At 52.7% G+C, this 27,991-nt stretch overlaps 1 protein-coding gene across 7 annotated transcripts in view; it reads left to right on the plus strand.

Moving 5' to 3' along the window:
- The window catches only part of STARD8 (StAR related lipid transfer domain containing 8), a 78,421-nt gene that overhangs the window by 43,981 nt on the left and 6,449 nt on the right, over nt 1-27,991 (plus strand). For 4 of the 7 annotated variants that reach the window (XM_008272731.4, XM_051827159.2, XM_070067147.1 and 1 more), the window contains 4 exons: nt 21,372-21,443; nt 23,680-23,761; nt 24,760-24,823; nt 26,281-27,716. In XM_008272731.4, the coding sequence (XP_008270953.2) occupies nt 21,372-21,443; nt 23,680-23,761; nt 24,760-24,823; nt 26,281-27,716 (1,654 nt within the window). Of the gene's footprint in view, nt 1-159; nt 395-21,371; nt 21,444-23,679; nt 23,762-24,759; nt 24,824-26,280; nt 27,717-27,991 lie in introns of those variants that run through there. The other 3 variants (XM_008272733.4, XM_017349828.3, XM_070067148.1) reach the window with 3 other exon arrangements.

Below are 27,991 nucleotides of genomic sequence, written 5' to 3' on the forward strand. Positions count from 1 at the left end.
GCTCCTCCCTTCCATCGGTGTGACCTGAGGGAAAAGGCAGCGGCTTGGGGATTGGAGGAGCCGGCAGGCAGAGCGCCACCCGCTCCGAGTTGGGCGGCTTTCTGGGGAGGCCAGTGGGCCGGACTGAACCCTCATTGGTCGACGGTCCTGTAGGTGGGCGGGGCATCCTTACAGCCCTGTCCGCAGACGCTCCCTCCCCACCTGCGAGGCGAGCGGACTCGGGTTGACAAGGGCTAAGCAGCAGCGGCAGCTGCTCCTCTGGCTGGCCCCGCTACCCTCGCCAGACCCCAGGCTCCACGCGTGCCCCGGACGGAGTAGTACTGTCTGCGCTCGCCACCCGCCCGCTTGCCGCTGTGTGGTGACCCGAACCCCAAAGGGTGGACGCGGCCTCCAGGTAAGAGTTGGGGCGACGACAGAAGGGAGACCCAGCTGGGCAGGGCGCCCGGGCTCCCTCGCCCCGCTTCGCCTCTCTGGCGTGCTGGATCCGGGTTCCTCTCCTAGCGATTCCGCTGGGCAACGGATAGAGGAGACCTTAAGGAAGCGATCGGAGCCACCTTCCGCCCCCTGAGCGCGCTCGCTGCAATTCTTCGGGCTGTGTGGCCGGGTCACGCTACTTTTCCTACCCTCTTCCTGTGCTTTCGAGGGCATTTTCAGGAAGCCCGGGTCGGGTTGTGTGGGCTTTCCCGTCGGCCGCTGCCTCCTCACTGCTTTCCTTTCCGAGAAATGTGTAGTACTTTCCTGGTATTGAGGTACCTGCGAAAATCTCCAGATAAGTGGGAGCTTTCAACGGCTCAGTTTCCATATGAAGTCCGGTATGGTTTGCATTAGAGAACATCTGAACAAGTAAAAAACGCCTTCTGGTGGAAATTTTTGGGATTTCCCAGTTAGATGGTCTGGGGTTCTATCGCTGTCTCTTCTTCCAACACTTGTTAAAGTCGAGCGCTGCATTACAATTTAGGAAACTGGGGTTCAGCCAGTTCATGTGTCCTTAGGCAGGTCATGCCACTGTGGGCCATGCTGTTTTCAACTGCACCTAGGTGGCAGCTGGATTTCCATATCTGAAGAGTCCAGTCTCCTGTGCCTTAACATCTGGTGCCTTAGTGCCCCGGGCCAGGCTCCTAACTGGCAGATAAAGGGTTGTCTCTGAACCGCTTGGTGCGACAGGAGCTATGCAGATGGAGAGTGTTGTGGTGATTATGCAGCTAAGCCAGCTGGAAAACCAGTGTGTATGTGGGGGGGGGGGGCGGGGGAGAAGCAAGACAGCGGCCAGACTGACGGTGGAGAGGGGTGGGAGTTTTCTTCCAGAGACTGGGAATTGCAGACATTGAGCTGGCTTGGAACCTGTGCTCATCCTCAAGTCCTGGAGCCCTGGCTTGTCTGAGTCCCACTCAGAGCACCCAGTGCTGACAGGGAGGAGATGGAGGGTAATGAATCACACCCAGGGCTATTTTCAAACCCTGACTCTTCCTGTGCCACCAACTCCCGCCCCCACTTGAGAGGTTCCTGTGCTCCCCCTCGCCCCGCCCAGTCTGTATCCTTACTGTTTTCCACCTCACTTTCATCTTCCTGGAATGAAAGAAGGACAGCTCTTATGTGGGGTCAGGAGCACAGGCAGCCCTTGTAGAGGAGAAGGCTACTGCAGGTGGTTCCTCGGTGGAAGAGTGGCGGGGAGGGGAGGGTTTGTGCGGGGGTGGGACATTCTCAGCTGGTCCTTGTTTCAGAGATTTTGCCATTTGTCCGTGTTCTGGGTTTTTGATTGGGGATTTCTGCTCAGGGGGCCTCTATAGTTAGGGCTACGAAACACCACACTGGACAGAGTCTGGTCTCCCCTGTTCTCCTGCCTTCTTTCCACACCCTAAGCAACTCTAGGAGCCGTATGCTAAACCTCTCTGTGCAGCTGTGGCTCCCCTCCCCCACCTGGAGAGGGGAGGCTGCCAGGAGATGACACCTGGAGGTGTTTAGACCAAGAAGAGGGACCAAAGGGGTGAAAAGGGCCTATGTACCCTGTGTGGGTCTTGGGAGTGAGAACAATGACTCTTGCAAGGAGGATGGCAGGGTCTTCGTTCTTAAAACTCCTGAGTTGGAGCAGACGAGCAAAACAAAGTAGTGTACAACGAAGCAGCACCAAGACACCTGAACTTCGATCCTCTTTGTCTCGAAATTTTAAAATTCAATTCCTGGCCCTATAGATTGGAAAGGGGGAACAACCTGGGGCTAGGTATAGGAACAGGGACATGGAAGCAAGAAGGTCACGAAGGGCAGAGGAGGATGGTGCCTAACCGGCAGGCTGTTCCGGCTGGTGCTTTTCTTCTAGGAGACTCCTAGTTCTCCTTCCCCCAGCAATGGAGAGTGCGAGTTCAACAGATGGCAGGTTTCCCAAAGGCAGGCTGTGCCTTCACCTCCTCGGGAAAGGTGGGGCAAGAGGACTCGGGCTGGAAGAAGGAGTTTCCTTTGGCTGGAATAGAAGACAGAGAACCTTCTCCTTGGGCTTCCAGTTTGTGTAGGTTCAAGAATCATATCCGTTGGCCCTGAGAAGGCTTTTCAGCAAATAAAATAGGGATCGGGGATGCCAGGTTTTTAGGATGGGATGGTTGAAGTCTAGGTGAGTAGTATTCTCCATGCCACAACTGTAAATGGGGTAGTTGAGCACTGGGCTGGGTACACAGTTAAAGTCTAAAGTATTTAATTTGTGACTCAGGGTCTTGTGTGTGTGTGTGCATGCATACATGTTCATGTGTGTACACGCGTGTGCCAGGGGAGAGTGCTAGTAGATCTGAATCATTGGATGGGAGGCTCTACAGCACTGTGTTTGTGGGTGGAACTTCCTTTTGTGCAGCCACGCATGCTGAGCAGTTGTTGTTCCTGTTTACCTCACGGACATGCAGCAATTTTAGAACTGCATGTTAAGTTCCTTAGGATCTCAGGGTGGCATGGAGCAAAGCACAGGGGATTGGGGAGAACACATGGAGCTTTAAATCCTGGCTCTCGCTGTCCTCAACCTCTGAGACCTTGTGTTCCTCCCGGCCTTTTCCACTTCACTGGATTGCATGAGGGAATCCATGACTAAGTATTTTGTCAACTACCAAGTATTAGTTGCTAGGTTCAGGCTTGGAGCTAGGTCTTGTAGAGGAGCCCTCGCCTTCAAGGACTCAACCATCTCCTTTGGAGGTTGGCAGTAGAAATGCCATAGAACACACTCCAGCTCTATGTCAGTGTGGGCTTTTAGAAAGACATCAGTTTTGGACATATATAAAAATAGAGACACTTACTCTAATAAGGACTCATGTACCCATCACCCAACCTCAGTAGCCACTAGTCCATGGTCAATCCTGCCCTATCCATGCCCCCCCACCCAGTCCCTTTACCCCCTTTCTGATTGCTTTGAACCAATCCCAGACACTGATCAGTTCATCTACAAATATTTCAATCTCTCCCTGTAAAAGATATTAATTAAAAAAAAGGCACACTACCATTAGCATACCTAAAAGGACCCCCTCGATGTCATAAAATATCTGGTCTCCATCCATATTTCCAGTTGCTGCCCTGGGATTCCAGACCAGGGAGTGATTGCTTTAGACTGAGGGGAAGGTGAGTGACGGGGCAGTGCCACTTGAGCTGTACCTTGGAAGAGAGGCCCACGGAAGGTCCCAGCTAAAGGGATCATGGAGCCCTAGTGCTTCCTTTCACAGAGCTTGCCCAGCAAGCACCAGCCCCTCAGCAACCAATATTAGCACCTCTGGGCCTCCAGATGCCAAGGCTGACATGTGGTGTCTTCTTGCAGAGACTCTAAGCCTTCCTTCCTCACTCCCCAGTGCCAGGGCCACCCAGGAGCTTGAGGTCAGCAGGCCTGGTAGAATTCCTGGGAGGCCGCTCCCCACCCAGGCCCCTCCCCTGCCCCTGGCCCCTGAGGCCAGTTCGAAGCAAAACAGGATGCATTCAGGATGAGCGTCTTTCCCAGCTTGTCATCTAATCACCAAGGCCCAGCTTGGAGCTTCCTCTCTCATTCATGATAAAAACCCTCACTGTCTCTCTTTTCCCTGCTGCCCCAATAAGGGCGTGTTGACTTCCTCCATTTCCGGGCCAGCCATCCTCCACCCTGACAGGGAGCTGAGGGAGAGCTGCTCTCAGCACAGACCCCTGTCTGCACCCGCTCCATTATAGCCCAGTCCTTCGGAGGGGCGCGCGGGAGAGAAAGACCCCAGGAATGCTGTCCCTGGCTGCCGCCTCCTGCTCTTGGGAGGTCGTTGGGAAAGAGTGGCCCCTTTCCAACAAGCCTAGGGTCCTGCCACTGCTTGGTTAATGATTGAGTCACTTAATAACCACTTGGGAAAGTCACCTCTAGGGGATGGTCATTAACTAGCTCCCTGTCCACCCCAGGTCTTAAAGGGCCCCCATCCTGAACCCTCACCTTTCCCCCAGGGAACACTGACAAACATTCAGTCACGGGAACTTCTAGAGCCAATTAAAATTCTGCACCTCTGTCCTTTGCTTGGGCAAACAGTAGTTATTCACCTTGTTTGAAGGACACACATTCACCCTGCATGATATTGCGAAGGGCAGGGGAACTGAGTTGATAGGGGATTTGGATGAGCTTTGGGGGTGAAGTATTTTTTTTTAACTTTTATTTAATGAAGTATTTTTTTAAGGCATCAGAGTCAGAAGGGGATAGGGATATTTGATCCCCTGCCAAGAGTATGACCCTCTGACCTGGACTGGAAAGTCGAAAAGAGTAACAAATGCCCACCTAAAGGGTTTGCTGGGGGTGGGGGTGGGGGTGGGGGTGGGAGGAGGTTGGGTGCCTGTGTGTGTGTGTGTGTGTTTTCAATACAGCTGTGGGTTCCTTCCCACAGGAGAGAGGCATTTCCAGGCGCCCTGCTGCCTGTTGCCTTTCCTCAGAGGGCGCCTATTAGAAAAGCAGTGGGGGGTAGGGAGGGTCAGGCCAGGACCCAAACCCAGATCCAATTTAGAATGCTCTAGACCACAAGCCGTTTTCTGCAGTTTCAGTGGGAAGAGAAGGAACTGACATTTACGGAACCCTGTGGGCCTACTGTAGGGTCAAGGAAATGGCTTTTGGTTCCGCCTTCTGTGAGTAGCTTCAGGGAAGACGTTTGTCTTCTCCAGGCCTCAATTTCCACGGTTCTAAAGTGGGCCAGGCTCCCCTCCGGCTGTGCAAGTATGCAATCCCTCTTAAGACCTTTTCCTTATCCCTAAGGCAATGGCGAGCTGACTTCACATTCAGCCAGGCCGAGTTACTGAATAAGGCTCAGCTGGCTGGGTCCCTTTGGACTGGCTGAGCCCTGAGCTCCCCACAAGCTGGGTTCTTCTTGGGCATGGCATTTTGTTCATTTTGCTCTCTGGCCTCTCCTCATGCTTGCTTCTGGCTCCAGAGGCCACCCTCTGACCCATTCAGCCGCAAGTTAATGAGTGACCTGCTCCCCCCGGGTTGTACCAACCTGAGGTGCTGCTGAGATCCCAGGCCTCTGTGGGAAGGAGCCAAGGGCCCAGCTGGCTCCAGTTGCCTTTCTGATTTCTCCCACAACTCCCCCCCACCCCCGAACCCCAGACTGCAGAGGTAGGTAGGTGGACAGCTCAGTGGCACGAGGTCCAAGTCTCCTCCTGAAACACGGTCCTTCTCACCGGGTACTCCGTGCAGTTCTTGCTCACTTGTTCTCAGTATCTGGGACCACATAGTTCAAGCAGTTGCTTTCAGCTGTGGAATGTCTGAAGCCTTTAGCTCATGTTGAATTTACCTGTGTCTCGTCTAGGTCCCAGCTCTGTCCCCCTGCAGCCAGCTAGACCCCGCCTGCTCTCTCTGACCTTCAGAGGTCTCATCACAGAACCCAAATATCTCTGTGTCTTCTTCAGGCCTAACAGTCTCAGCTCCTGCAAGTGTCCCCGCTCAGACCTGGGACAGCCCCCTTCCCAGCCTCATCACCATCCTCTCTGTGTGCTATTGTTTGTGGCCCCCTGAATGTAGGGAACAGGAAATGGGGCACTGGGAGCCCCTTACCCTTCTGATTATTTCTTGCCTGAACTTTTCCAAACTTTTTCCATAGTCCTTCTCTGGTAACCCTAACAGATAGACTTCAAACTCCCAGAATCTTGGGTGCAAACCCATCATACAGATCTCTGATTTGTTTGGGTCTAGCCAGCTCCCCTGATTGCGGGGTGGCCCTTAGACAGAACTTCTCATGAATGCCTCCATGGCCGAGAACAAGCCTGGTGAGCGTTGCTGCTCGCCTGGATGAGCTGTCACAACATAATATGTGAGCACGTCCGTCCAGTGTACCCCGCTTTTTCTGCCACTGGGTTTTTCATCTGGGGAGTTGCTAGGGGGTGGAGGGAAGGGGACATTCGAGGGAGTACTGAAGCCGGAAATGAGCATGAGCCATGCCCACAGAGAGGCCTAGAAGAGTGACTCAGGGGGAAACACCAGCTCAGCCAGTCCCCCTGGCAGTTGATGACGGAGGCAACAGGTCCACCCATTTCTTTAGTTTCCAGGGCACTTTCACATCTGTGGTCCCACTCTGTTCTCAAAGCACCCCTATAAAGTCGATAGTGTGATGCCCCGCCTCCCACTGTGGTCTTGGTGATCTGCAGCTGAGGCCCAGAGAAGGGAAGAGAACAGGCTCCTGTGAGGGAGGATTTGGAACCCACGTCTCCTGCTGCTCAGCAGTCCCCGTTTGCTCCCAACCACACTCTGCAGCCAAGGCAGCTGCGGCTGACGTGGTAGCCCCACCCCCCGCCCCCTGCTGAGCGCGTGCCCCCGAAGAGGAACCTCTGCCCCTCTGCAGCTCCGTTCCCATGGTAGAGGGAGTGACTTTCAGGGGGTGGTGGTCTAGGATTTCCTGCCCTTTATCTGGGCTGACCAAAGGCTGGCCTGAGGTGTGAGATAGGCACCTGCAGTCAGCAGTTCTGGCAGGCTGGGGACAGGGAGCTTGTAGGAAGAGCTTGGCCCCCAAACATCTGGCCTGAGCAGCGACACCCCCTCTTCCCCAGGAGGGGCTTCTGAATGGGAAAAGCAAGGAGGGGAGTGTGGGAAAGCAGCCAGAGTGGAGCAAGAAGTCTAGCACCTCCTGGGCTGCACCCAGCAGCTGAGGCAGGAGGGTATCACGGAGAAGGGCATGAGGTCTAGTGTGCACAGACTGGGTGATTTGGGGCCAATTACTTAACCTCCTAGAGGCTTCGTTTTTTTTTTTTTTTTCAGCTGTAAAATGGAATTATGGACCGACCTCATGGGGTTGTTGAGTATTAAATCCAACGCTAAAAGTAAAATTCTCGCCGTTGTTACTTAGAAGTACTTTTTTTTGCAACCGGCTCAGCTTGCTGTTTTTCACTGACCCCGGGGAGGGGCAGTTCTCAAATCTGCCACCTCCTGAGCATTCCCTTGGGCTATTTCTGTTGTTTCAGATTCCACCTCATCCAGAAAAGCTGTCCCTGGCCATGTCCACCTAGAGGCTCCCGTCTTCTAACCTTTAGTATCAGTTTTGACATTGCAACAGGTTGTAGTAATGATGATGGCGCCAGTAATAATAGTGAACTCTTCTGAATTCTTTTAAAGATTTATTTATGTGTGTGAAAGGCAGCGTTATGGAGAAGGTGATACACAAATATGTTTGGGGGGAGAGGGAGAGGGAGAGAGAGAGATTGAGAGCATGAGTGCTTCAATCTGCTGTTCATTCCCCAAATGCCTGCAATAACCAGGGTGAAGCTAAGCCAAAGCCAGGAGCCTGGAACTCCATATCGGTCTCCCGTGTGAGTGGCAAGGGCACATGCATTTGAACCACCTTCCATTGGTTTCCCAGGAACGTTGCAGGGAGCCGGATGGGAAGTGGAGCTGCCAGGACTTGAACCAGAGTTCTAATGGGATGCCAGTAGTTTAACCTGCTGCACCATGATGCCAAGCCCCTAAATTCTTTATATATTTTAACTTACTTAGCCCCTGTGGCAATTCTGTAAGGTGCTTATTGCTGTCATTGCCCTCATTTTACATATAAAGACACTGAGAGGTTAAGTGAAGACTTACCCAGGTTCCTGCAGTTGAGGAGTGACTGAGCTAGGATCAAGACCCAAGCAGTCTCCACTGCCTGCATCCTTTTTTTTTTTTTTTTTAAGATTTGCTCATTTATTTGAAAAGCAGAGTTGCAGAGAGAGAGAGAGGTCTTCCATCTTATGGTTCACTCCCCAAATGACCACAATGTCCAGAGTTGGGTAGATCCGAAGCCAGGAGCCAGGGGTTACTTCTAAGGACTCCCACATGAGTGCAGGGGCCCAAGGACTTGGGCCGTCTTCCACTGATTTCCCAGGCCATAGCAGAGAGCTGGATCAGAAGTGGAGCAGCTGGGACTTGAACTGGTGCCCATATGGGATGCTGGCACTGCAGGCAGCAGCTTTAGCCACTATGCTACGGTGCCAAACCCACTGTCTACATCCTTAATGACCAGGCCATGACTCCAGATACCTGGCTGGGAGGTAAGAGGTGGGTTTGAGTCTCCCTTCTCCCTCTCTGCGGCCAGAGGGAGTGCTCATCACACTCACCAGGGGTCAATCACTGCTGGTCCTTGCCTGCCCTCAGCTCTCTCCCCACCACCAATGTGGACAGATGGATGGAGAAAAAGCACCACAGCATAGGTCTGGATGCTCTAAGGCAGAGCTCCTTAAGGGGTGGGAGGGCACTCAGGAGGAATTTGGGGGGTGGACATTCTGATGTCAGTACCAAGCCTGCCCGATGAGCACCTTCCAGCTGTGTGTGTGTGTGTGTGTGCGCGCGCGCGCATGCGTGCGGGGGCAGGAGTGGCGATGAAGAGCAGCCTGCTGGGTGGCATCAGGGAAGAAGAGACATTTTAATGTGTTGTCTTGACAACCAGGTTGCCTTGTTTAGAAGGTGTGGGTGGTTCATGGCAGGCAGTAGGCTGGCTGGAGTGACTCGTGATTCCTCCAAGTCGTGTGGCTCATGTGAGAATTGAGTGTGGCTGGGTGGGAGGCTGTCCAGAATATGTTCCCTTACCGCAGTGTTGCCATCTGAGGTTCCCTGGGGTTGTCAGGCTTCTTTCCTTCCCTCGGGTGGCGCCAGCGGCCAGCTCCATTGCTTTGGAGATTATTTACTGTGACGTCACTTCCGGACAATTTCTAGGGGATGCTTCGAAGGACAGTCCATCTTAGCCTCTGCCACCCTGAGAAGGATGGACCGGGCAGCAGCTCCAGCCCAAGTAGCCTAGGACAGTTTAGCCTTTGTTCTGTTTTCAGTGCTTGGTGCCCGGCAGAGGTGCCCTGGTACTGTTAAGTTGAATAAATGCACAGCTGATGGGGAGTGGGTTCAGAGGGTGCAGTCGAGGGAGGCTGAGATGGGGCCAACAGGATCGGGGGTGCTGTGGGCATTTAGGCAGGTGCCAGGTCTCATCTGCAATTCAGTAGAAACCGCTTGACATGTCGCAGCCCGCAGTTCCATTTGGGCCGGAGGTATAGGCTGCTCTGGAAAAGGTTCTTATGGGGCAGCAGATGAGCTAGGATATGAGCAGGTGTTCTCCCCACTGACAGGAAGCTGCTTCAGACTAGGGGCTCGTACTGCCAAAGCCCTGACAGGTGTGTTTCATGCCTGCCAGGTGATTTCTCTTAGTGATGATGATTCTGTTGTGGTAATGCTGACTCTGGAGCAAGAGTGCCTCGATTTACATCTTTGCACACCTCTTCGTAGCTACTGATCTTGAGCAAGTCACGCGGCTTACCCAGTAGCTCTGAGTCTCAGTTTCTTCATCTATAAAGTAGATATTATTGGAACACATACCTCGCAGCGTGGTTGTGAAGATCCTATGATATAATCCATATAAAACATGCCTGGAGCAATCCAGGCCTGGGATGGCTTCATACTCCTGGGCTATTATTATCATCTCATTTTATCCTTGCAAAAACCTCCTGTGGCTGGTACCATGATTCTATCCCTGCTTCCTAGATGACAACACTGAGGCATAGACAAGATCCATATAAAATCCTTGACCCAGGGCCTGGTGCATGCCAAGTACTCCCTATTGGTGCCTATTATTAATTATTACTAATAATTGCATTCTATCTCTAGTTAGTGTTGTCATTAACGAGCATAGCCTCGAGTGAAGAAATTGTGAGCCAGGACTGAAAGCCATGTCACCAGGTTTCCTGTCCGTCATTCTTCTCCTTGTACCCAAGGAGCTCCGTGTACGTAGGCCATACACAGTTATTAGGGCACCCATTTGAGCTTCTCCTTTCCTTGACCTTACTATGGCCAATGTTCTAGGTGCCTGCCCCTTGCTGTGTGCTTAGGGTCAGGGGTGGGGTTGCCGAGGAGGCCACTTCTCTCAGGCCATTTCCTTTCTGTCAGAGACAGTTTTCTCTGGATCTCTGGGTGGGGCCAGGCTCCTCAAAGCATTTCCTGCCCAGGAGTTTATATTTGGCCTCAGCCAAAGGAAAGGGAAGTAGTCAAGGGGGTGGGACACGGAGGTGGTGGCACAGGGTCAGAACAGGCGAGTGCCAAGACTTGGCAGAACAAGAGAGGGGAGCGGGAGCTAGTTCATGCCCCTGGTCTCAGGTGCACTTTGGGACAAGCTTGTGTAGGCAAAGCTGCGTGCTCTTTGGGATCAGAACACCTCCGCCCTCAAGCGGAGTTCATTTTCTGTTCTCCCATCTCTGAGCCTTGGTCTCTGGAGCTGTGGTGTCTGCCAGTGAGTGAGTCGAGTTTGAGTTGAAGGGGTGTGTGTGTGTGTGTGTGTGTGTGTATACACGCTCATGTCTGTGCTTTGTGCTGTGGTGATATCAGACAATGGGTTGGAGTCAGAGGCCTGCACTTGGGGCTTCCTGTCTGAGTGATCCCAGAATATGCAGCTGGGGACACTGACACCAATAGGGTGTAGCTCAGTGGAGTTCCTACTTGAAAGAAGGAGACAGAGCCATGTGCTGCTGAGAAGGTAAGAGGATGTGTAGGAACTACTTACATTGAACTAAGCCATTGGATGGCAGGGAGCTAGTGACAGGGCAAGGGAGGTGTTATTGGGAGGGGTGTGTTTGACCCACCTCTTGCCCCATAGGTAGGAGTTTACAGCTTCAAGGCAGACTAAGTTGACTTGCGGGACCTGGAGTGCCAGGTACACAGCAGTCTGATGCCTGTCCCAGGCTGTGGGCAACGGGGAGCCTGCTTTGTTGCAGAGTAGGACAGTGACAGGTAAGAGCTGGGCTCTTGGGACAAGAGATGGACAGGCTGGCCCCCTGGAAGGTGAGACTGGATGCTGGGAACTTGGAGGGTTGAAGGAATCCAGGCACAAGAACCTAGAGCACAGTTGGGTGTGGGAAACCCTGACCGATGGAAAAGCTGACTTTTCCTGGTGACTCAGGACCTGTGGGGAGAGAGGAAGACAAGACTTAGGGTTGAAGCCTAAGTGTTTGGTGCCTTTGTGGTCAGGAACTTCGGGAGAGCTGGTTGGCAGGGGAAGATGAGTTTGGTCTTGACTCCCCTCTGAGGGCCCTCCCTTGGGTCTTCTGGAGGAGAATGTGAAGGAAGAGGACCACTCCCTCTACTGAGCCAACCACTGCCCATCACCTGTGCCCCTGCTCTGACAGGGAAACTGAGGCTCAGACAGAAGTAGTGATTTGCATAAGGTTACATAATGAGTTGCTAGTGGAGCTAAGGCCAGAAGGTAGTTCCCTTGACCTTCAACACTTTCTACCCATACCACCCTGGAGAGTAGTTACTGCCTGTCTAACATCTGCCCCAGACCGGTTTGGCTGGCATCCCTTGCCTCCAGGCTGGGGACTGGAGGTGGTGGAGTAGCACGTGATTATTAAACACCTGTCTTTCCTTGTCACCACGACCTTGTCAGAGCACCTGGTACTGGGTTGGGGGCAGTATAGCCCCTGGGGCAGGAACACTAATGGAGCAACTATGGCAGAGCAGGTGGCAGCTTTGACCTTCACTGTCACAGGAAAGCCCTGGCCTGGACAAGAATGTCAGCTGTCTACTCTGGCCCTGCTGTATTCAACACTAGCCTAGGAGACCACAGGCCAGGCTGTCTCTGGACTCAAATTCTCAAGCAGCTCCAATGAGGCTAAGGTCTGGTTTAGCCTCAAGACCCATGTGACCCATGTCTGTCTGTCTGTCTCTCTCTCACTCACACACACATATACACAAACACACAGTTATATACTGGAGCCCAGACCACAGCTTCATGGAGGGGGTTAGTGAGGAACCACAATTGAGTTTCTTATATAACTTACAGTTTTACAAAATCTCCAAAGCAGAACCACGATGTCTGCCTGGCTGGCCCTGCAAAGTGTCCACAGCATGCGGAGGCAAGGGACCTCCACTGAGTGTTGCATTCATCCATCACCTCTGTCCCCAGGTCAACCCCAAGGTGGCGCAGGGCTTCTTGGAGGTGCCTGGGGCTCGCGGTAAGGCAGAGGCTGAGCCACAGTCTCACACTTGAGATCAGTCTTTCTTCATTGTAAGAGCTGCCCCGTTGTATTATAGGATGTTTGGCAGCATTACTGGCCTCTACCTGGTAGATGCCAGTAACATCCCTGACTCTCCAGTTGGGAGACTGAAAATATCTCCCAGACATTGCCAAATGTCCCCAGTGGGGGTGGGGGGATTGTCTCTGGTTCATGGTCTTCATGAAAGACTAGAAACCTTGCTCTGTGCCCGGGGCATGGATGTGGTGTTTAAGAGAGAGGACTATTAGAGGGTAGAGCCACACATGCAAACCTGCCACTGGTTGGCCAAAAGAATTCACTGGCTTGCTGCCACACAGTCTGAGGGATCTTCCTGGGATCTTTGCTATGGTGGTGCCTCATTTGTGATGCAGAGACTCCAAAAGTATTACTCTTATTGGGCCTGGGAGCTTGGCATCCAGCTCTATAGCTCTGGTTAGGACTGAGGCTGGCATCTGAACAGGTGCAGCAGAGCCCCAAGTTCTGCCCGGTGACCTAATAAGCCGGAGGCCAGCCAGTGTCTAGCACTGCCAAGCCAGGCCAGTTGAAATACAGCGGCCCCTTGCTGTCGTGCCCCTCCGCTGAGGTTTGGAATGTGGGATGAGAGCTATTTTGGTCCTGTCTTCCTTTCTCCCTGCACCTCCCTCCCCTGCAGGAATGGAGCTAGAGCTGAAGTTCCAGCTAAAAGCAGCAGGAGCAGAAAGGCAATGAATGCAGGCAGGGTATAGCAGATCAGCCCCCCCCCCCCAAATTCTCACTCTGAGGTTGGCAGGGGAGTTCAGGGGCCATGAAATCCTCTACAAGTCTCAGGGCAGGCCCTTGTGGAGACCCCTGGTCCCCCTGTTTGCCAGATAAGAGGTGACAGAGCCAGTCAGCCCCTTGCCTCAGCATCTCTGCAGGGTCACGGCCCAATCTTGAGAGCATCTTCTCTCGGCCACAGCTTCTTAGTGTGTCCTTATGGGAGGACACATCCTTGTTCAGCTGGTTGGAAGTAACTGGGGCCAAGTGTGGAGGATGCAAACTTCTTTCAGAAAGCTGGCATCCCATTGAGCAGGGCCCCTCTCTGGAGGTGGGGAGTGAACAGTGGAAAGGGACCTTGTATCAACCAAGAGCAATGATGTGCGAGGGTGTTTGCCAGGGCTTAGCACTGCAGTCCCTGAATCCCAGCCCTACCTCAGGGTACCAGCTCAGCCTCCCAGAGCCCAGCCTAGGGGGCTTGGGCTGCCACACAGACAGGGGCATCCCAGGTGTTTCTCCACTCCTTAGGACACTGGCTTTTTCTGCTGTGCCCAGGGAAGATGGGAGAGGACACTGCCAATCTCAGTCCTGGTTAGGGGGTACCCCGTCATTGAGTGAGGGTCCTGGAAGAGCTAAAGGAGGCCCTTACGTTTGTTGAAAGTTGCCCTGTGGAGCAAGTGAGCTAATGGATCAGTTACTTTCATAAACACCCAGAGACCTGCCCTCCGCCAGCCCCTCACGCACATCCATGTTCAGGGCTTATTGCTCTCTGCTGCTCCCACCCTCAGGCCCGTGGGGAACATAGACCCATGTTTAGAACAGGCTTGAGTCCACCTTCTGGCCTGCCTTTCCGGGGACCAATGCCTGTGGCTTTTGAGCTGACCATGTCTGGTTAGGGCCGTTGTTCCCTATCTTGGCCGCACTTTAGAATCACCTGGCAAACTCTGAGAAAGCAAACCCCCAAACGACCCGTATCCCCAGAGATTCCAATTTAATGAGTCGTGGGTAAGGCCCAGGCCACAGGCGTTTTTAAAAGCTCCCCAAGAGATTTTGCTGTGCAGCCAGAGTTGAGAGGTGAGGGAGAAATTGAATAGGACACCTATGAGCTCCAGCAGCGACAAAGGACATCCTGCCATTTCTTGTCTTTTTTTAAAAAATGTTATTTATTTGAAAGAGAGAGAGATTGAAAGAGAGAGAGAGACAGAGACAGGGAGAGACAGGCAGGCACAGAGAGGTATCTCCCACCTGCTGGTTCACTCCCCAAATTATTGCAACAGCCAGGAGCCCGGAACTCATTTTGGAACACCTACATAAGTGCATAAGTGGCAGGAACCCAAATACTTGAGCCATCACCTGCTGCTTGAGCAATTGCACACCAGAGTTTACAGAATGAAGCAAGTTGCCTAAGATGGCTTAAGCTGCAAACAGGGAAGCCATGTTGCCTGGAAAAAGCAACCCCCGCCATCCCCCCACCCCCAGCTTAGTTATCTTTGGGTATGATTGCCTTTCCTCGCTGGGAATGTTGCTGCCTTTTTTCCTGGGTACACAAAGCCTATCCTTGTTCATATAGCATTTCTCAAGGACAGAAGCCCCGTTTTTCTCCTCATTCCATCTCCTCTGAGTGGCTGAATGCTCCATGCTGAGAGGCTGGGTAGATGTAGGCGTGGCTATTGTCGCAACCTCTGAAACCACGTGCTCCGGCTTGGTCATTGCTTCTGTGACACACCCTCTGGGAGACCTGTGGCTATGATCCGAGGCCTGATTTGACTCGGGAGCTTTCTAGAAAGTATGCTCTCCCTCCTGACTCTTTAGAGGTTAGGTCAGCTGGGCCCCTCCCCAGGGACAGAGTGTGGGCTTACATCTCAGCAGAATCCAGTTTGTAGTAGCTGAGTGTTGTCACTAGCCTGTCTTGGCACATCGTCCTGGCTTTGACCACAGCACGACCCACACAGTTAGAGCAGTTGCAACTGCTGGCAGCCATGCCCTGGAATCTGCACATCTGGACACAGAGGTAGGGCCAGGAGCCACAGACATTCCTACCTCACTCGTCTCAGCCTGCCCAGTGTCACTCTCCCCGCCAGGCACATAAGCCAATCCTTAGTCTGGGCTGTAGCCCCAGGTGACTTGACTCCACTGGGGGTGGGGTGGGGTCACTTCTGGCCACAGCCTGGGCAGGCTGGGACGAGTGGGAGGGATGAAGGCAAAGCACCTTAGTTCAGTCCTTAATCACCAAGACATATGTCGCTGAGTGCTGATGTGGGAGGGAGCCTCAGGGCCTCGCAGTCCTGCATGAGGTGGTATATTGTCGGGAGCCAATGTCCCTGACATCCTGTTTGGTAATAACCCCATTACATTCCCTAGATTCCTGCTGAGGAGAGCTCCTGGCGACTTCAGCCTGTGGCCCTGCTTCAAACTCTTTTGCTCCTTTGTCTTTTGGAGCAGTTTGCAGCCTCTTTGAAGCTTCTGCCTCCCAACCCCACTCGCTTGAGCCATGTGGTTGTAATTCTGACAGTGGTGTGGGTGCAGCCACTGTCCAGACTCAGAAAGGAGCACCAGTGGGGCCTCCTTCCACAGTTTTCTCTTTTCCTTTGGGACCCTTCCGAGTCAGAGTCGCGAGGGAACACAGTGTTGAGTGCCAGGGGCTTTTATTTTCCCCAGAATTTTATTTAGTGCTCTCTAAAGCTAAAAGAAGTGGCTGCTAAGACTCCCGTTTTACAGAGAAGGAAACTGAAATATAGAGAGGTTACGCAACTTGCCCAAAGTTAAAGAACTAGTGACCGACAACAGAGGGTTTGAACTCAGTTTTGGGATTCCACTAGAGCAGAAGCGGAAGAACGTTTAGCGGGCCTGAAGTTCGTTCCTTTGATTCAAAACTCCTTGCTTGTCTGGCATTTGAGGGCAGGTGGCGTTAAGCAATGGAAAAGAGCACTGAATGTAGAATTAGATCAGGGTAGGGGTGGGCGTTGTGAGGCAGTGGTTTAGGCCCCTGCTTCGGACAGCAGCATCCCATATCAGGGTGAGGGGTCAAGTCCCTGCTAACTCTGTACTTGGGATCCAGCTTTCTGCTAATGCACCTGGAAAAACAGAAGATGACCCAAGGCCTAGGGCCCCTGCCACCCATGTGGGAGACCCAGATGGAGTTCCAGCCTCCTGACTTCGGCCTGGCCCAGCCCTGGCTGTTGCAGACATTTTGGGAGTAAACCAGTAGATGGAGGATCGATCCTCTCTCCCTCTCTCCCTCTCTCCCTCTCTCCCTCCATCACTCTTCCTTTCAAATAAATAAATCTTAACCAAAAAAGAGATCAGATTTGTAGTCTCAGCTGTGACACTTAACTCTGTTACCTTAGGAAAGTCGCTCGAGCCTCAGTCTGTCTCATACTGTAGTTTTTAAAGAACACCAATGGAGGCGGTCCCACTGAAGACCGCCTCCATTAACTCAGCCTTCTGGGCATTGGGCCCTAGGCATTTTGCATTTTAAACATATGTCCTAGCTGGTTCAAACATGCATCCAGGGCTGAGACGCCCTGAGCTGTGGGATTTAGATCAGCACTTCTCAAATTGTGCGTGTGCAAATTTGCCTGAGGTTCTTGCTGGATGTGGATTGTGCTTGAGTGGCTTGGGCCACGGCCTGGGAGTCTGCATTTCTAACAAGCTCCCAGATGATATTGATGCTGCTGGTTTGGGACCATGCTTGAGGTAGCAAGGGACTAGAGGGCTCCAGGTGGGAATGAAAGAATGGGGCACCCACCCCTCCCAAGTAAGCTGGTCCCCATCCTGCCAGTCCCAGCTAAGGCATCAGGGCAGCAGGTGGCCTATCACTCTCCCATGGGCTTTGTGGCTTGGGTGGGTGGCACAGATATATAGCCTCAGGGTTTCCTGGCAGAGCTGGCTGCCAGGAGGGACACTGAGGGCTGAGAAAGGTCTTCTACTAGGGGAAGTGGTTGTGGCAGCCGGATCAGCTTCGTTTTTTTTTTTTTTTTCCTTTTTAAGCTTTTATTCAGTGAGAGAAATGCATAGGAGAGTAAGGTCCCTATCTAAAAGGAGAGAGGCAAATCTGGATTCATACCAAGTACCAGGAGCCTGCCACGTGGAGGAGCATCTAGGCCAGAAAGCATGGGGTGGGTGGCCCAAAGTACACACCCTGAAGGCGCAGGGCAGCAGCAAGCCCAGCACTGGCAAAAGGCCAAGGAAAGGAAAGGGGTGGGCACACTGTGTCCCAGGCGTTTAATCCACTTCGAAAGGGGAGTGGTTAATTAACCTGATTGGCCGGTGGGTGCACAGGTGTGGCCAGGTAGGAGCCGTGGTCTTCCAGCTCACAAACCTGATCAATTTCATTCTATATGCCTGCCTACAACATCACCCCCCACCCTGAGACTCCATTCCCTTAATCCTAAGGGATGTTGGTGGACATAGAGTCATCATCTCCTCTGTAGCTGCTTCCTGTTTATGAGAGGTGTAGTGCAGGCCCCGCCTGTCCAGGTTCTGGAAGTCTCTGTCTATCCTATCTAACAAATTCGCTTTGTGAGCTGGAGCAGTCTCAGTCACTGCCAATTTCTGTGTCCCCTGTATGGTCAGTTACTCCCACAATCTGAGTTCTGAAACATACGAGTTTGTTAATTAGCAAAGGCAAAACTGGAACAAAACCAATTGTAAGTGGAGTACCCCTTAAGATGAAAAGAATGTATTTTACAGGCTCCCAGATAGTGGGTGGTGATTGGCTACCCTTATGTGGATTATAAACCCATTTAGCTTGAGTATAGAGAATTATAATAGGAGACCCCATTAGGAGTTTTATCATCAATAACAGTTCCCAGAGAGAATCAAGAGAGGCAGGTACAGCATGTTTGCCTTAAGGTGCAGCAGTCTTGATGTGACAAAGGCAAAAGCTTTACTTACCCTTTTTGCTTTGAAGAGGTACTTAAGGTCTCTGATTGGCTTATGGGAATAGTCAGGCATGTTTTTTGAGTTCACCTGTGAAGACTTAAGAGTTAGAAGTTTAATCCTAATTTCACTGAGGTAGTTGTGCTCAATAGCACTGGTCAGGTCCCTTTCCTTTAAGCTGAAACTGATCTGAAGAGGATCTTCTATGAATGGCTTGGTCAGGAATTCCTGATGTTGGAGTTTTTGTCAAAAACTCCTTAATTCCTTGAAACATCTGTAGCTTCCCTGTCCAGCAAAGTGTGTCTGGGTCAGGGACTTTTTAAGCAAATATAGGGCTTAGAATCCAAATCCTGGATCCATATTCCCTAGAATCCTGTCATCAGCAATTCCCAATGTCAGAGCTTGAATTAGAAGCTCCTTAGTTCTCCTGAACAACTTTTGTAGCTACCCTTTTCAGTACAGTGTCTGCATCAGGGCATTTTAAAGCTATATACAAAAGCTTGGGATACAAATCTTGGAATCCAAATTCCACAGAATCTTGCCATTCCCTGAAATCTCCTCGGCTGCCTTTTAAATATCTGACCTTATGCTAAAACATATGAGATGGAAATTTCACAGAGAGACATGTATTCAAGAGCTCACATTTGAGGCATTTAACTTTAAGCAAACACCTAAGAATACAAGCAATGGAGTTTGACACTTAGACGTAACTAGAACTTATGATGCATAAGAATATCACACACTAGAACAAAGTAAATCTTTGGGATCAAGTTTTACCATTAATGCTTATACTGTGGCTCTTTGAGAACAGAGGTCCTGCATGGGAAGTTAGTGTTGTTAATTTAACAATTAACACTCTTATGCGTGACGTCAGTGATCACCCGAGGCTCTAGACATGAGCTGCCTAGGCTATGGAAGCCTTTTGAGTCCACAAACTCCATCAGTATTTAGACAGGGCCATAAGCAAACTGGAAGTCCTCTCCTCCCTTCGGAGAAAAGTACATCCTTTGATGACCCGCTCCAGTTTCCACTGGGGTCTCACCCAGGGGGGTTCTCCATGTAGGGACACTTTTTGCACGAGTTTTTTTTTTTTTTAATTTTAAGATTTATTTGTGGCCGTTGCTGCGGTTCAATAGGCTAATCCTCTGCCTGCGGCGCCAGCACACCGGGTTCTAGTCCCGGTCGGGGCACCGGATTCTGTCCCGGTTGCCCCTCTTCCAGGCCAGCTCTCTGCTGTGGCCCAGGAGTGCAGTGGAGGATGGCCCAGGTCCTTGGGCCCTGCACCCCATGGGAGACCAGGATAAGCACCTGGCTCCTGTTTTTGGATCAGCGAGGTGCACCAGCCGCAGCGCACCAGCCGCAGCGGCCATTGGAGGGTGAACCAACGGCAAAAGGAAGATATTTCTCTCTGTCTCTCTCTCACTGTCTACTCTGCCTGTCAAAAAAATTAAAAAAAAAAGATTTATTTGTTTATCTGAAGGGCAGAGTTACAGAAAGGCAGAGGCAGAGAGAGGGAGAGAGGTCTTCCATTCACTGGTTCACATCCCAAATGGCTGCAATGGCCAGAGCTGGGCTGATCCGAAGCCAGGAGCCAGGAGCTTCCTCTGGGCCTCCCAGGCCATTGTAGAGAGCTGGACTGGAAATAGAGCAGCCAGGACTCAAGCTGGCACCCATATGGGATGCAGCCACTGCAGGCGGTGGCTTTACCCCTTGTACCAAAGCACCGGCCCCAAAACCCTGTCTTTGAGATGCTCCCAGGGCCGCCGCGCTAGTCTCAGGGCAGCCAGATCAGCGCTGGCCCAGAGAGCTGGCAACTTTCTCAGGCCTGCATTGCCCCCTGCCAGACAAGCTGAGGTACTACTAGTGGTAGTGCTTACATTTTCCGGGGCCTCTCAGAGCGTCCTGCTGATTCCAAAATCTCTATCATAAAATGGGAAGTTACAGTAATATCACACACACACACACACACACACGTGCATGCACAGACTGAGGTGTCTGTGGGTATATACAGGTACGCAATCCCACATGGATCCTTATGGATTGGGGACATGAGCAAACTTGACTACAGCTACGTGCAGAGACACGTGCTGAGGTGGGCCCCGACCTCATGCACACGCTCACAGAAATGCATAGCTGTCCATCTGTGTCCTAAACCCTGGTTGCCACCAAAGCCTTCGGGGACTTCGGGGGCTGTGGAGCCTTCTCTTATCCCCCTCAAATCCTCAGGAGCCTATTCCTTCTGCCTGACTTCACGTCTTCTCCTCTTCTTTCCCTCGTCTACTTCCTGTCTTGGAAAACCCTGCCACTCTCCTTGGCGTCCTCTGGGCAGCAGGGCCCAGGCACAGCTGTAGCCATAGGCGCAGAGGAAATGGAGGAAATGTTGAGGATGGGACTCCATGGCCAGAGCAGCTCAGGTGAAGCCAGCAGCTGTTCCCTGCCAACCCTGTAGTGCCGGGGCCCATGGTCCCAGCTGCACTGGTCCTTGGTCCCATGTGGATGAGGAGCAAGTGGCTTCCTGGCCAGTCCTAGGACTTTGCTACTGGTATTTAACCTACTCTGGCCAGGAGGGCTTTTTGTGTGGCTTCAGTCCAGCTGCACCTCTCCACTGAGGCTGGCGGCCATGCCCAGCTCCCGTGCCAGGCACCCCCAGAGCAGAAGCAGCACTGTGTCCGCATGATGTTCGGTACTGGATTATGCCACCCATAGGCTGATCCACCAAGGAGAACAGGGCCAGTCGTGGGATGTGCCCTGGGGAGGGAGGACAGGATCTTGAAGAGTAGAAGGGGACAAAGAGCCCCAGAGGAGCTGTGCCAGAAGGGGTAGGCAGCCCCAGCTGGAGTTGGACTGAGTTGGGACTCCTATCTCAGTGCTGCTGCCTTGATCATTGCCAGACTGTGGACAAGTCATCTCCTTTCTGAACCTGTTTGTGTGTAAAATGGGGAGAGTGCGGCCTTCTCCACAGACTACTGTGTGTGTTAAGGGGGAGTTGGCTATCCAAGTGCTGGGGAATATTCACTGTGAAGGCGAGAAAGAGAATCATAATCTTTGTTAAACACCTAGGATGGTCTACCCAGGGCCTTCGAAGATGGTAGGAAGCAGAAGGTATCCTAGCTGGCTCTGACCTTGGGGCAAACGTGCCAGCCCCTTGGTGCTGCTCTTTCCATTCCTGGATCCCTCGAAGTACACGTGGTTACCTGCTGCCGGGAAGCTTCGTGCTCCTAGGGGCCTTGCCGCCAGCAACCTGCTAACCCCATGTTTCTCTCTCTCTCACGCTCTCTCACTCTCTGTTTGTTCTGTTTCAGAAGCCGAGGCCAAAAAAGCATGCGAATGGCTTCGCGCCACAGGATTTCCTCAGTATGCTCAGCTCTTTGAAGGTAAGGCCGCTCCATTGCAGGCCCTCACTGATTCTGAGACTTCCCCTGTCCTTCAGGTTTGCAGCTCTAAAGTGGGGAAGATTCGAGCCTGTCTCCACGTTCACACAAGAAGCTGTGCATCCTGGCCCTGCTGGATACTGTTTTGGAAACTTTGCTCCCGTAGTTGTAGCCTTATGTCATCAGCTCTCCCACGTCATCTGGGGTCGTCTCTGGTTTAAAGTGCTGTGACTAGACCAGGGCCATGGCTCTGATCTGCTCCCAAAGATGCTGTTTACACAGATACAATGTGATAACCTCCTTGCTCTCTTGTCCTTTGTTTGTCTTCAATGTTCTTTTCGTTAGAGTTTCCCATGCCAGATGTCTCCATTTGGCTTCTTCTTCCCACATCCCCACTGCACCTTGGCTTCACCCTCACCCCTCACCTTGTCAAGCCCACCCAGAGACCTCCATGTGGTCAAATTCCATGGTCACTTCCAAGTCCTCATCTTGCTCCACCTCTCAGCAGCATTAAGTTAGCCACCCTTTCCTTAGGCTCCTGGAGCACGCTCCTCCCCTGGCGGCCTCTCTGGCCACTGTCTTCGTCTCCTTAGCTGACTCTGCATCCTCTAAGTGATAGCTAAGTGTTAGGGTGTCCCAAAGGTCAATCTGGGCCCTCTTGTCTCTTAACATTTCTTTCCCATGAGATCCCTAAGTCCCATCTATATTCTGATGACTCCCAAATGTCTCTGGCCAGACATCCTCCCCGAATTCTAGATTCATCTCTTCCACCCCCGATTCAGTATCAAGATTTCACAGGTCTAACACTGAACTACCGAGGGTGCCAGCATGCACCCCTTCGCCCCCAAGCCCTGTATCCAGGAATCTTCCTTAGATTCATCTTTTCCCTTGTCCCCCATATCTAACCCTCAGCGAGTCCCTCCCCTACCCAGTATATCTTGAATAGGTCCACTTCCTGTCGCCTCCACGACCACATCTGGTGGGACCCATCATCCCTGTTTGCTTGGACTAACGCATCAGCTTCCTGACTTCCTTTCACTTTTGTGCTCCTGTGCCGTTGTCTCCACGCTGCAGCTGGAGAGACCCTGTTGTTGTAGATCTGACTATGTCCCTCCTTGGCTCCCAACCTTCTGACGGCTCCCCACCTTCTGACGGCTCCCCGGCAGGCTCAATGCACTACGTCCAAAGGCTGTACTTTGGCCCCCCAGGGCCACACTACTCAACTTGCATCCGTGACTCTCCCCTTTGCTCACCTCCTTCCAGGACTCCTGTCTACCACTTGCTCACACCAGGCTCCTCCCCCTCCTTAGAGCATTGATGTTGCTGTTTCTTCTTCCTGGAACTCTCTTGTTTCTTTGCACAGCTGACTCTTCCCATCTTTTGGGACTCAGCTCAGAAATCACCGCCTCAGAAGGGGCCTTCACTGACCACCACTCGACAGGTAGCCCCCACCTCACCAGCCTCTGTTTGCACTGTCACCCTGGCTGATGTCTTTGATGGCATGTATAACTGCATTCACTTTGTTGCATGTGTTGTTTATTGTCTGTTTCCTATGAGAGCGTAGATTCCATAAAGGGAAGAGCCATCCTCGACTTGTTCTTTGTTGTCTGATACCTTGCACAGTGCTTAGCACGAAGTAGGTGCTCAGTTAGTACCAGTTGAGTGAACACATGAAGGAATGGCTTGTTTTGCAGTCAGGCAGAGAGCTGTGAGACTTCTTAGATTCTCTCTCCCCTTCTGCTGACTCCTTCCTTTCTCTTCTCCCCCACCCCCCGAGTCTCAGGGAGTGGGCTTTGCTGGTCTGGGTAATGGGAGGAAATGAAACGTTACTTGGCTACACGCTGTCCTTTCTATTCTCACTCCCTCCCTCCTTACTGCCACCAGTTCACCTTAGGCTAGGAAGGAGGTGTCTGAGCATCTCAGGTTGCAAAGAGGCTGGAGGACTCTGGGTTGGTTTTGGTAGCCACCCAGGGTGCTGTAGCTCCTGTCCTTCATAGATCTGCCTCACTGACTGTTGAGGTCCTTCGGCCCAGCTCAACCCTCTAGCCTCGCCCCAACCTTTCCTGCTACCCTGAGCTTCCTGGGTCTCTCTCCTTTCCTCCTGGATTTTTCCTTTCTGCACTGGATCTTGCCTTCCTATATCCCGCATTCTCTAGCCACACCCCTTCTGACTCAGGGCTGCTGGGGCTGAGTTTCTGATCTACCATTGGGCTCATCTTTGCTTCTCTCTGCCATACAGAAGGTTCGTTTCCCCTGGATATTGGCTCTGTGAAGAAGGACCACGGTTTTCTGGACGAGGACTCTTTGGGGGCCCTGTGCAGGTAGGGCGGCCAAGGGCCAGACCTAGGAAAACAAGAGCCCAGCTTGGGGCCTCCTTACGGAAAAAACAATCCCTGTACCCTCCAAGAGAGGAGGGGTCCATCTTATTCATGAGGCTCATTTTCTGAATCCACATTGCTCATTCTGTTTTTTTTTTTTTCCCCATCTGTGACACTCTCACCTATTCACTCTAAAAGCCCAAACCTAGCCTTCTTTCTTTTCTCCTTAAGTGATACCCCCAAGCATTCCTCTGATCCTGCCTTTCTCAGCTTGCACTGGCCTCAACCCTTGGTTGAGGCCAAACCATGACTTTTCCTTGGATCTATTAAAGTAGCTTCCTAACTGGCTTTAGTCTCTGCATTCCACACCCTCCCTCCACACACCTCTGAATCCATCCTGTCCACAGCCCCCAGAGTCAGCTCGGTAAAGCTCCAAATGGATGCCCCTTTGCTTCAAATTGGTCACTTCCTATCGGCAAAAATGCAAAGCTTTCTTAGCATGACACCCAAGGCCCTGTGCAGTGTGGCTTTTGACGTGCCTGTCAGTCTTCGATGCACTCTCTTAACACCCACACGTGTCTGTTTACTGTTTCCCTCTCTGTCTTGGCCTGTAGCAACTGGGACAGGAGTCCCTGTTTCTCTTACCCTCCGACTGCCGTTTCTGTCCTCTGGGAAGCCTTCTCTGACTGGCTCCTCCTCCCTTCATGGAAGTTCCTTGCCTCATGCTGTGTGTGTCTGCCGCACCTTCTGTCTACTCTTCTCAAACTGTCCCATTTCTGTAGTGGATGGTTCCCATATCTCTATAATCTCTTGAGGGACAAAGGCCATGATCTTCCACGCATCATTTCTGGCACTTCAACCTTCATGAACACTGGGGCTTGAGAGAACTTCTGATGGCGTGGGTGTTTGAAGTGGTGGATGACAACTTGGCAGTGTCTTCATAGGCTGTGCCAGATTTGGGGGGTTCAGGCCCTTGGGTGAACACTTTGATTTTGTTGCAGGAGGCTGATGACCTTGAATAATTGTGCTTCGATGAAACTGGAGGTTCACTTTCAATGCAAGCAGGTGAGAGTCATGGCAAGGATTGGGGGCTGAGGCACCACTGGGGGAAAATCCAAGAAGTATATAAAACACTTGTGAAACCAGCTCCAATGTCCCAGGACTCTGGAGTATCCAGGGCAGTGCCTTGCACCAGTCTGCAGATGAGGACATAGGGGGCCCCCTACATTGAAGACTCATGGATTTTGGTGAGGCTGATCTAGAGGTTAGTATGTGTGAGAGCAAGTGCCCTGGCCTGTGGCCTCATTGTTCTCCCCTCCACCTTGCAACTCATGCATGCACACACGCACACACACACACACACACACTCGGGCCACATCTTGGTTTACCAATAATTTGACCCATTGATGGCCTGTTTTCAAAGAAATCCATCTGTCTCCACTGCTTGATTTGTGACACCCAAAATTCCTTGAATAGGGAGCAGAGACAGAATGATGTAATTGTCTTAGAAGTCAGTATCAGCACCTCACCCCTAGGAGGTCTTACCTCCTGTGAGTCTCATCTCCCAATCTCTACAAGGAATGGGAAGAAGACTGGACTAAGGGCCTCCCAAAGTTCTTTTGACTCTGCTGTTCTGAGATTGTACAAACCACGAGGACTCTTGGTCTGTCTCCTGGGAATGAAGGCCTAGTGACCCCATCCTTTCCTGGGGAAGAACTCTGTTGCTTTCCTCTGGGGCGTTCTCCACTAGAGGCCTATAGTCAGGTAGGGCAGCCAAGTGGTCAAAGCCCTGGTCTATGAAACAGGAAACCTATGGGATCTGGTTCCACTGTGTGTGTGTGTGTGTGTGTGTGTGTGTGAGAGAGAGGGGGGGGGGGGGAGAGAGAGAACTCTTCCATCTGCTGGTTCACTCCCCAAATGGTCATAACAGCTGGGACAGGGTCAGGCAGAAGCCAGGAGCCAGGAGCTGCTTCTTCCAGGTCTCCCACTTGGGTGCAGGGGCCCAAATACTTGGGCCGTCCTCTGCTGCTTTCCCAGGCACATTAGCAGGGAGCTGGATCAGAAGTGGAGCAGGCAGGACTTAATCCAGCACCTATGTGGGATGCCAGTGCTGCAGATGCTAGCTTAACCCACTACACCACAGCACCAGCCCCAAATTAAAGAATCTTAACTCCTCTCCTGCTCTGCCATTCTGTGATTGTGATCTAAGATTGCAGCCTGGAGACCTGGCAGGCTCCCTCACTGACTTCCTATTTGCCATTGTATGCCCTTAGGCAGGTGGCTTCTTATTCTCAATAATGGGTCTAAGTGTTCCTATTTGTGGAAAGGGCCTGGGGGTGGGGGAGTAGATTATTCCCTGGCCCTTAGCTTATATCTGGGCTCTGTCTGTGACTCATGGTTTAGGCCAGCTCCTCCACAGGGCCCTTCACCTCAAAGCCTCCCAAGAGTTAGGGACAGAGTGGAACATAGGCAGGGACTTGTGGGTGGGACCTCTCTGTTCACCCCTGTGGTGCCCTCCCCAGAATGAAGACTCTGAAGAGGAGGAGCAGTGTACTATCAGCAACCACTGGGCCTTCCAGCGGGAGAGCAAGCGCTGGTCTCGCGTGGGCTCCTCGGACCTGCTGGCCCCACCCAGCCCTAGCCTGCCGGTGACCTCCAGCTGCGAGAGTGTCCTCACTGAGTGTAGCGCCACCTCCCTGCCGGTCATCACCGTGAGCCTGCCGCCCGAGCCGACTGACCTGCCCTCGCTGGGCCGTACCCCTAGCCCCAGTGAGCAGCCTCTCCTGAGCCTCAGCTGCAGCCAGGAGGGTTCCCAGGATAAAGTCAAGAAGCACCGTTCCCGGAGCTTCCTCAAGCACCTGGAGTCCCTGAGGCGGAAGGAAAAGGGCAGCAGCCGGCCAGCAGAGCCTGAGCACAGCCCAGCCACCTCCGAGAAGGCCTCCAAAGCCTCCTCTTTCCGTAGCTGCCGTGGCTTTCTCTCAGCTGGATTTTACAGGGCCAAGAACCGAGCCGCTGCCTCAGCCGGTGGCAGTGGTTCCGAGACGTGCAGGGCCTGGGAGGCCTGGCCCGTGGCCACGTTGCGGCATCCTCAGCGGAGACACCGGGGGGACTGCCGGGTGCACGTACCTAGGGACCACAAACCAGGCACATTCCCTCGTTCCCTGTCCATTGAAAGCCTGTGTCCTGAGGATGGGCACCCCCTGGCAGATTGGCAGCCAGGCAGGTGCTGGGGTTATGAAGGGCGCCGGGGCTCGTGCGGCTCGACGGGCAGCCATACCAGCATCTATGACAACTTGCCCGAGCTGTATCCGGCTGAGCCTGTGCCGGCTGCGGCTGAGGCTGAGGATGAAGAGGCTGAGGGCAGCTATGCCCGCCTAGACGACATCCTTCAGCACGTGTGGGGACTGCAGCAACGGGTGGAGCTCTGGTCTCAGGCCATGTACCCAGACATGGGGCGTGCAGATAAGGAAGAGGAAGACGACGAGGAAGGGGAGGAGGAGGAAGCCGCTTCATCAGTGGAGATGGCCACTGCTGAAGTGGAAGGCCAGGCTGAGGCTGTGGCCCAGGGCGGGTCCTCAGCCTGGATCCAGGCCGAAGTTCAGCCGGTAGTGCCAGCTCAGAGCCAGGCCCCAGCTGAGGCTGAACCATCGGCACAGGGAGAGGCCGAGGCGCCGGCCCCGGCCCCGGCCCCGGCCCCTGCCTCTGCCTCTGCCCTGGCCACAGCCCAGGACAATGAGCAAGAAGCAAATTCAGGTGGGGAACCCACCTCTGCCTCCAGCCTCTCTGTGGAAGAAGGAAATTCCATCTCTGACACTGTGGCCTCCTCCAGTGAACTGGACAGTAGCGGCAACTCCATGAATGAGGCTGAGGCCGCAGGGTCACTGGCTGGGCTCCAGGCATCCGTGCCTCGTGAACGGCGTGATTCAGGCGTCGGGGCCTCGCTTACCAGACCCTGCAGGTGGGAGTTTTGGCTAGGGGCGGGGACAGGATCCCCTCCTGTCTCGCTCTCTGAACCTGATGACTTCCTAGTCCTAAGGCCCAGGGGAGGCAGCATCCTGGGGGTGTGATCCTCAACATCCGGGCAGCCAATCCCAGGGAAGAAATACAAAGAATCTAGGACTTGGGTGGCACCCAGAATGTTAAATTCACTGCTTGCCTCTGCTAGGACCTTGAGGAAACAATAGCTCTTCTTTGGGCCTTGCTTTCTGCATCAAATAAAGTGAGGGTATGCCC

This window comes from Oryctolagus cuniculus, chromosome X, assembly GCF_964237555.1.
Source record: "Oryctolagus cuniculus chromosome X, mOryCun1.1, whole genome shotgun sequence".
Lineage (NCBI taxonomy): Eukaryota > Metazoa > Chordata > Mammalia > Lagomorpha > Leporidae > Oryctolagus > Oryctolagus cuniculus.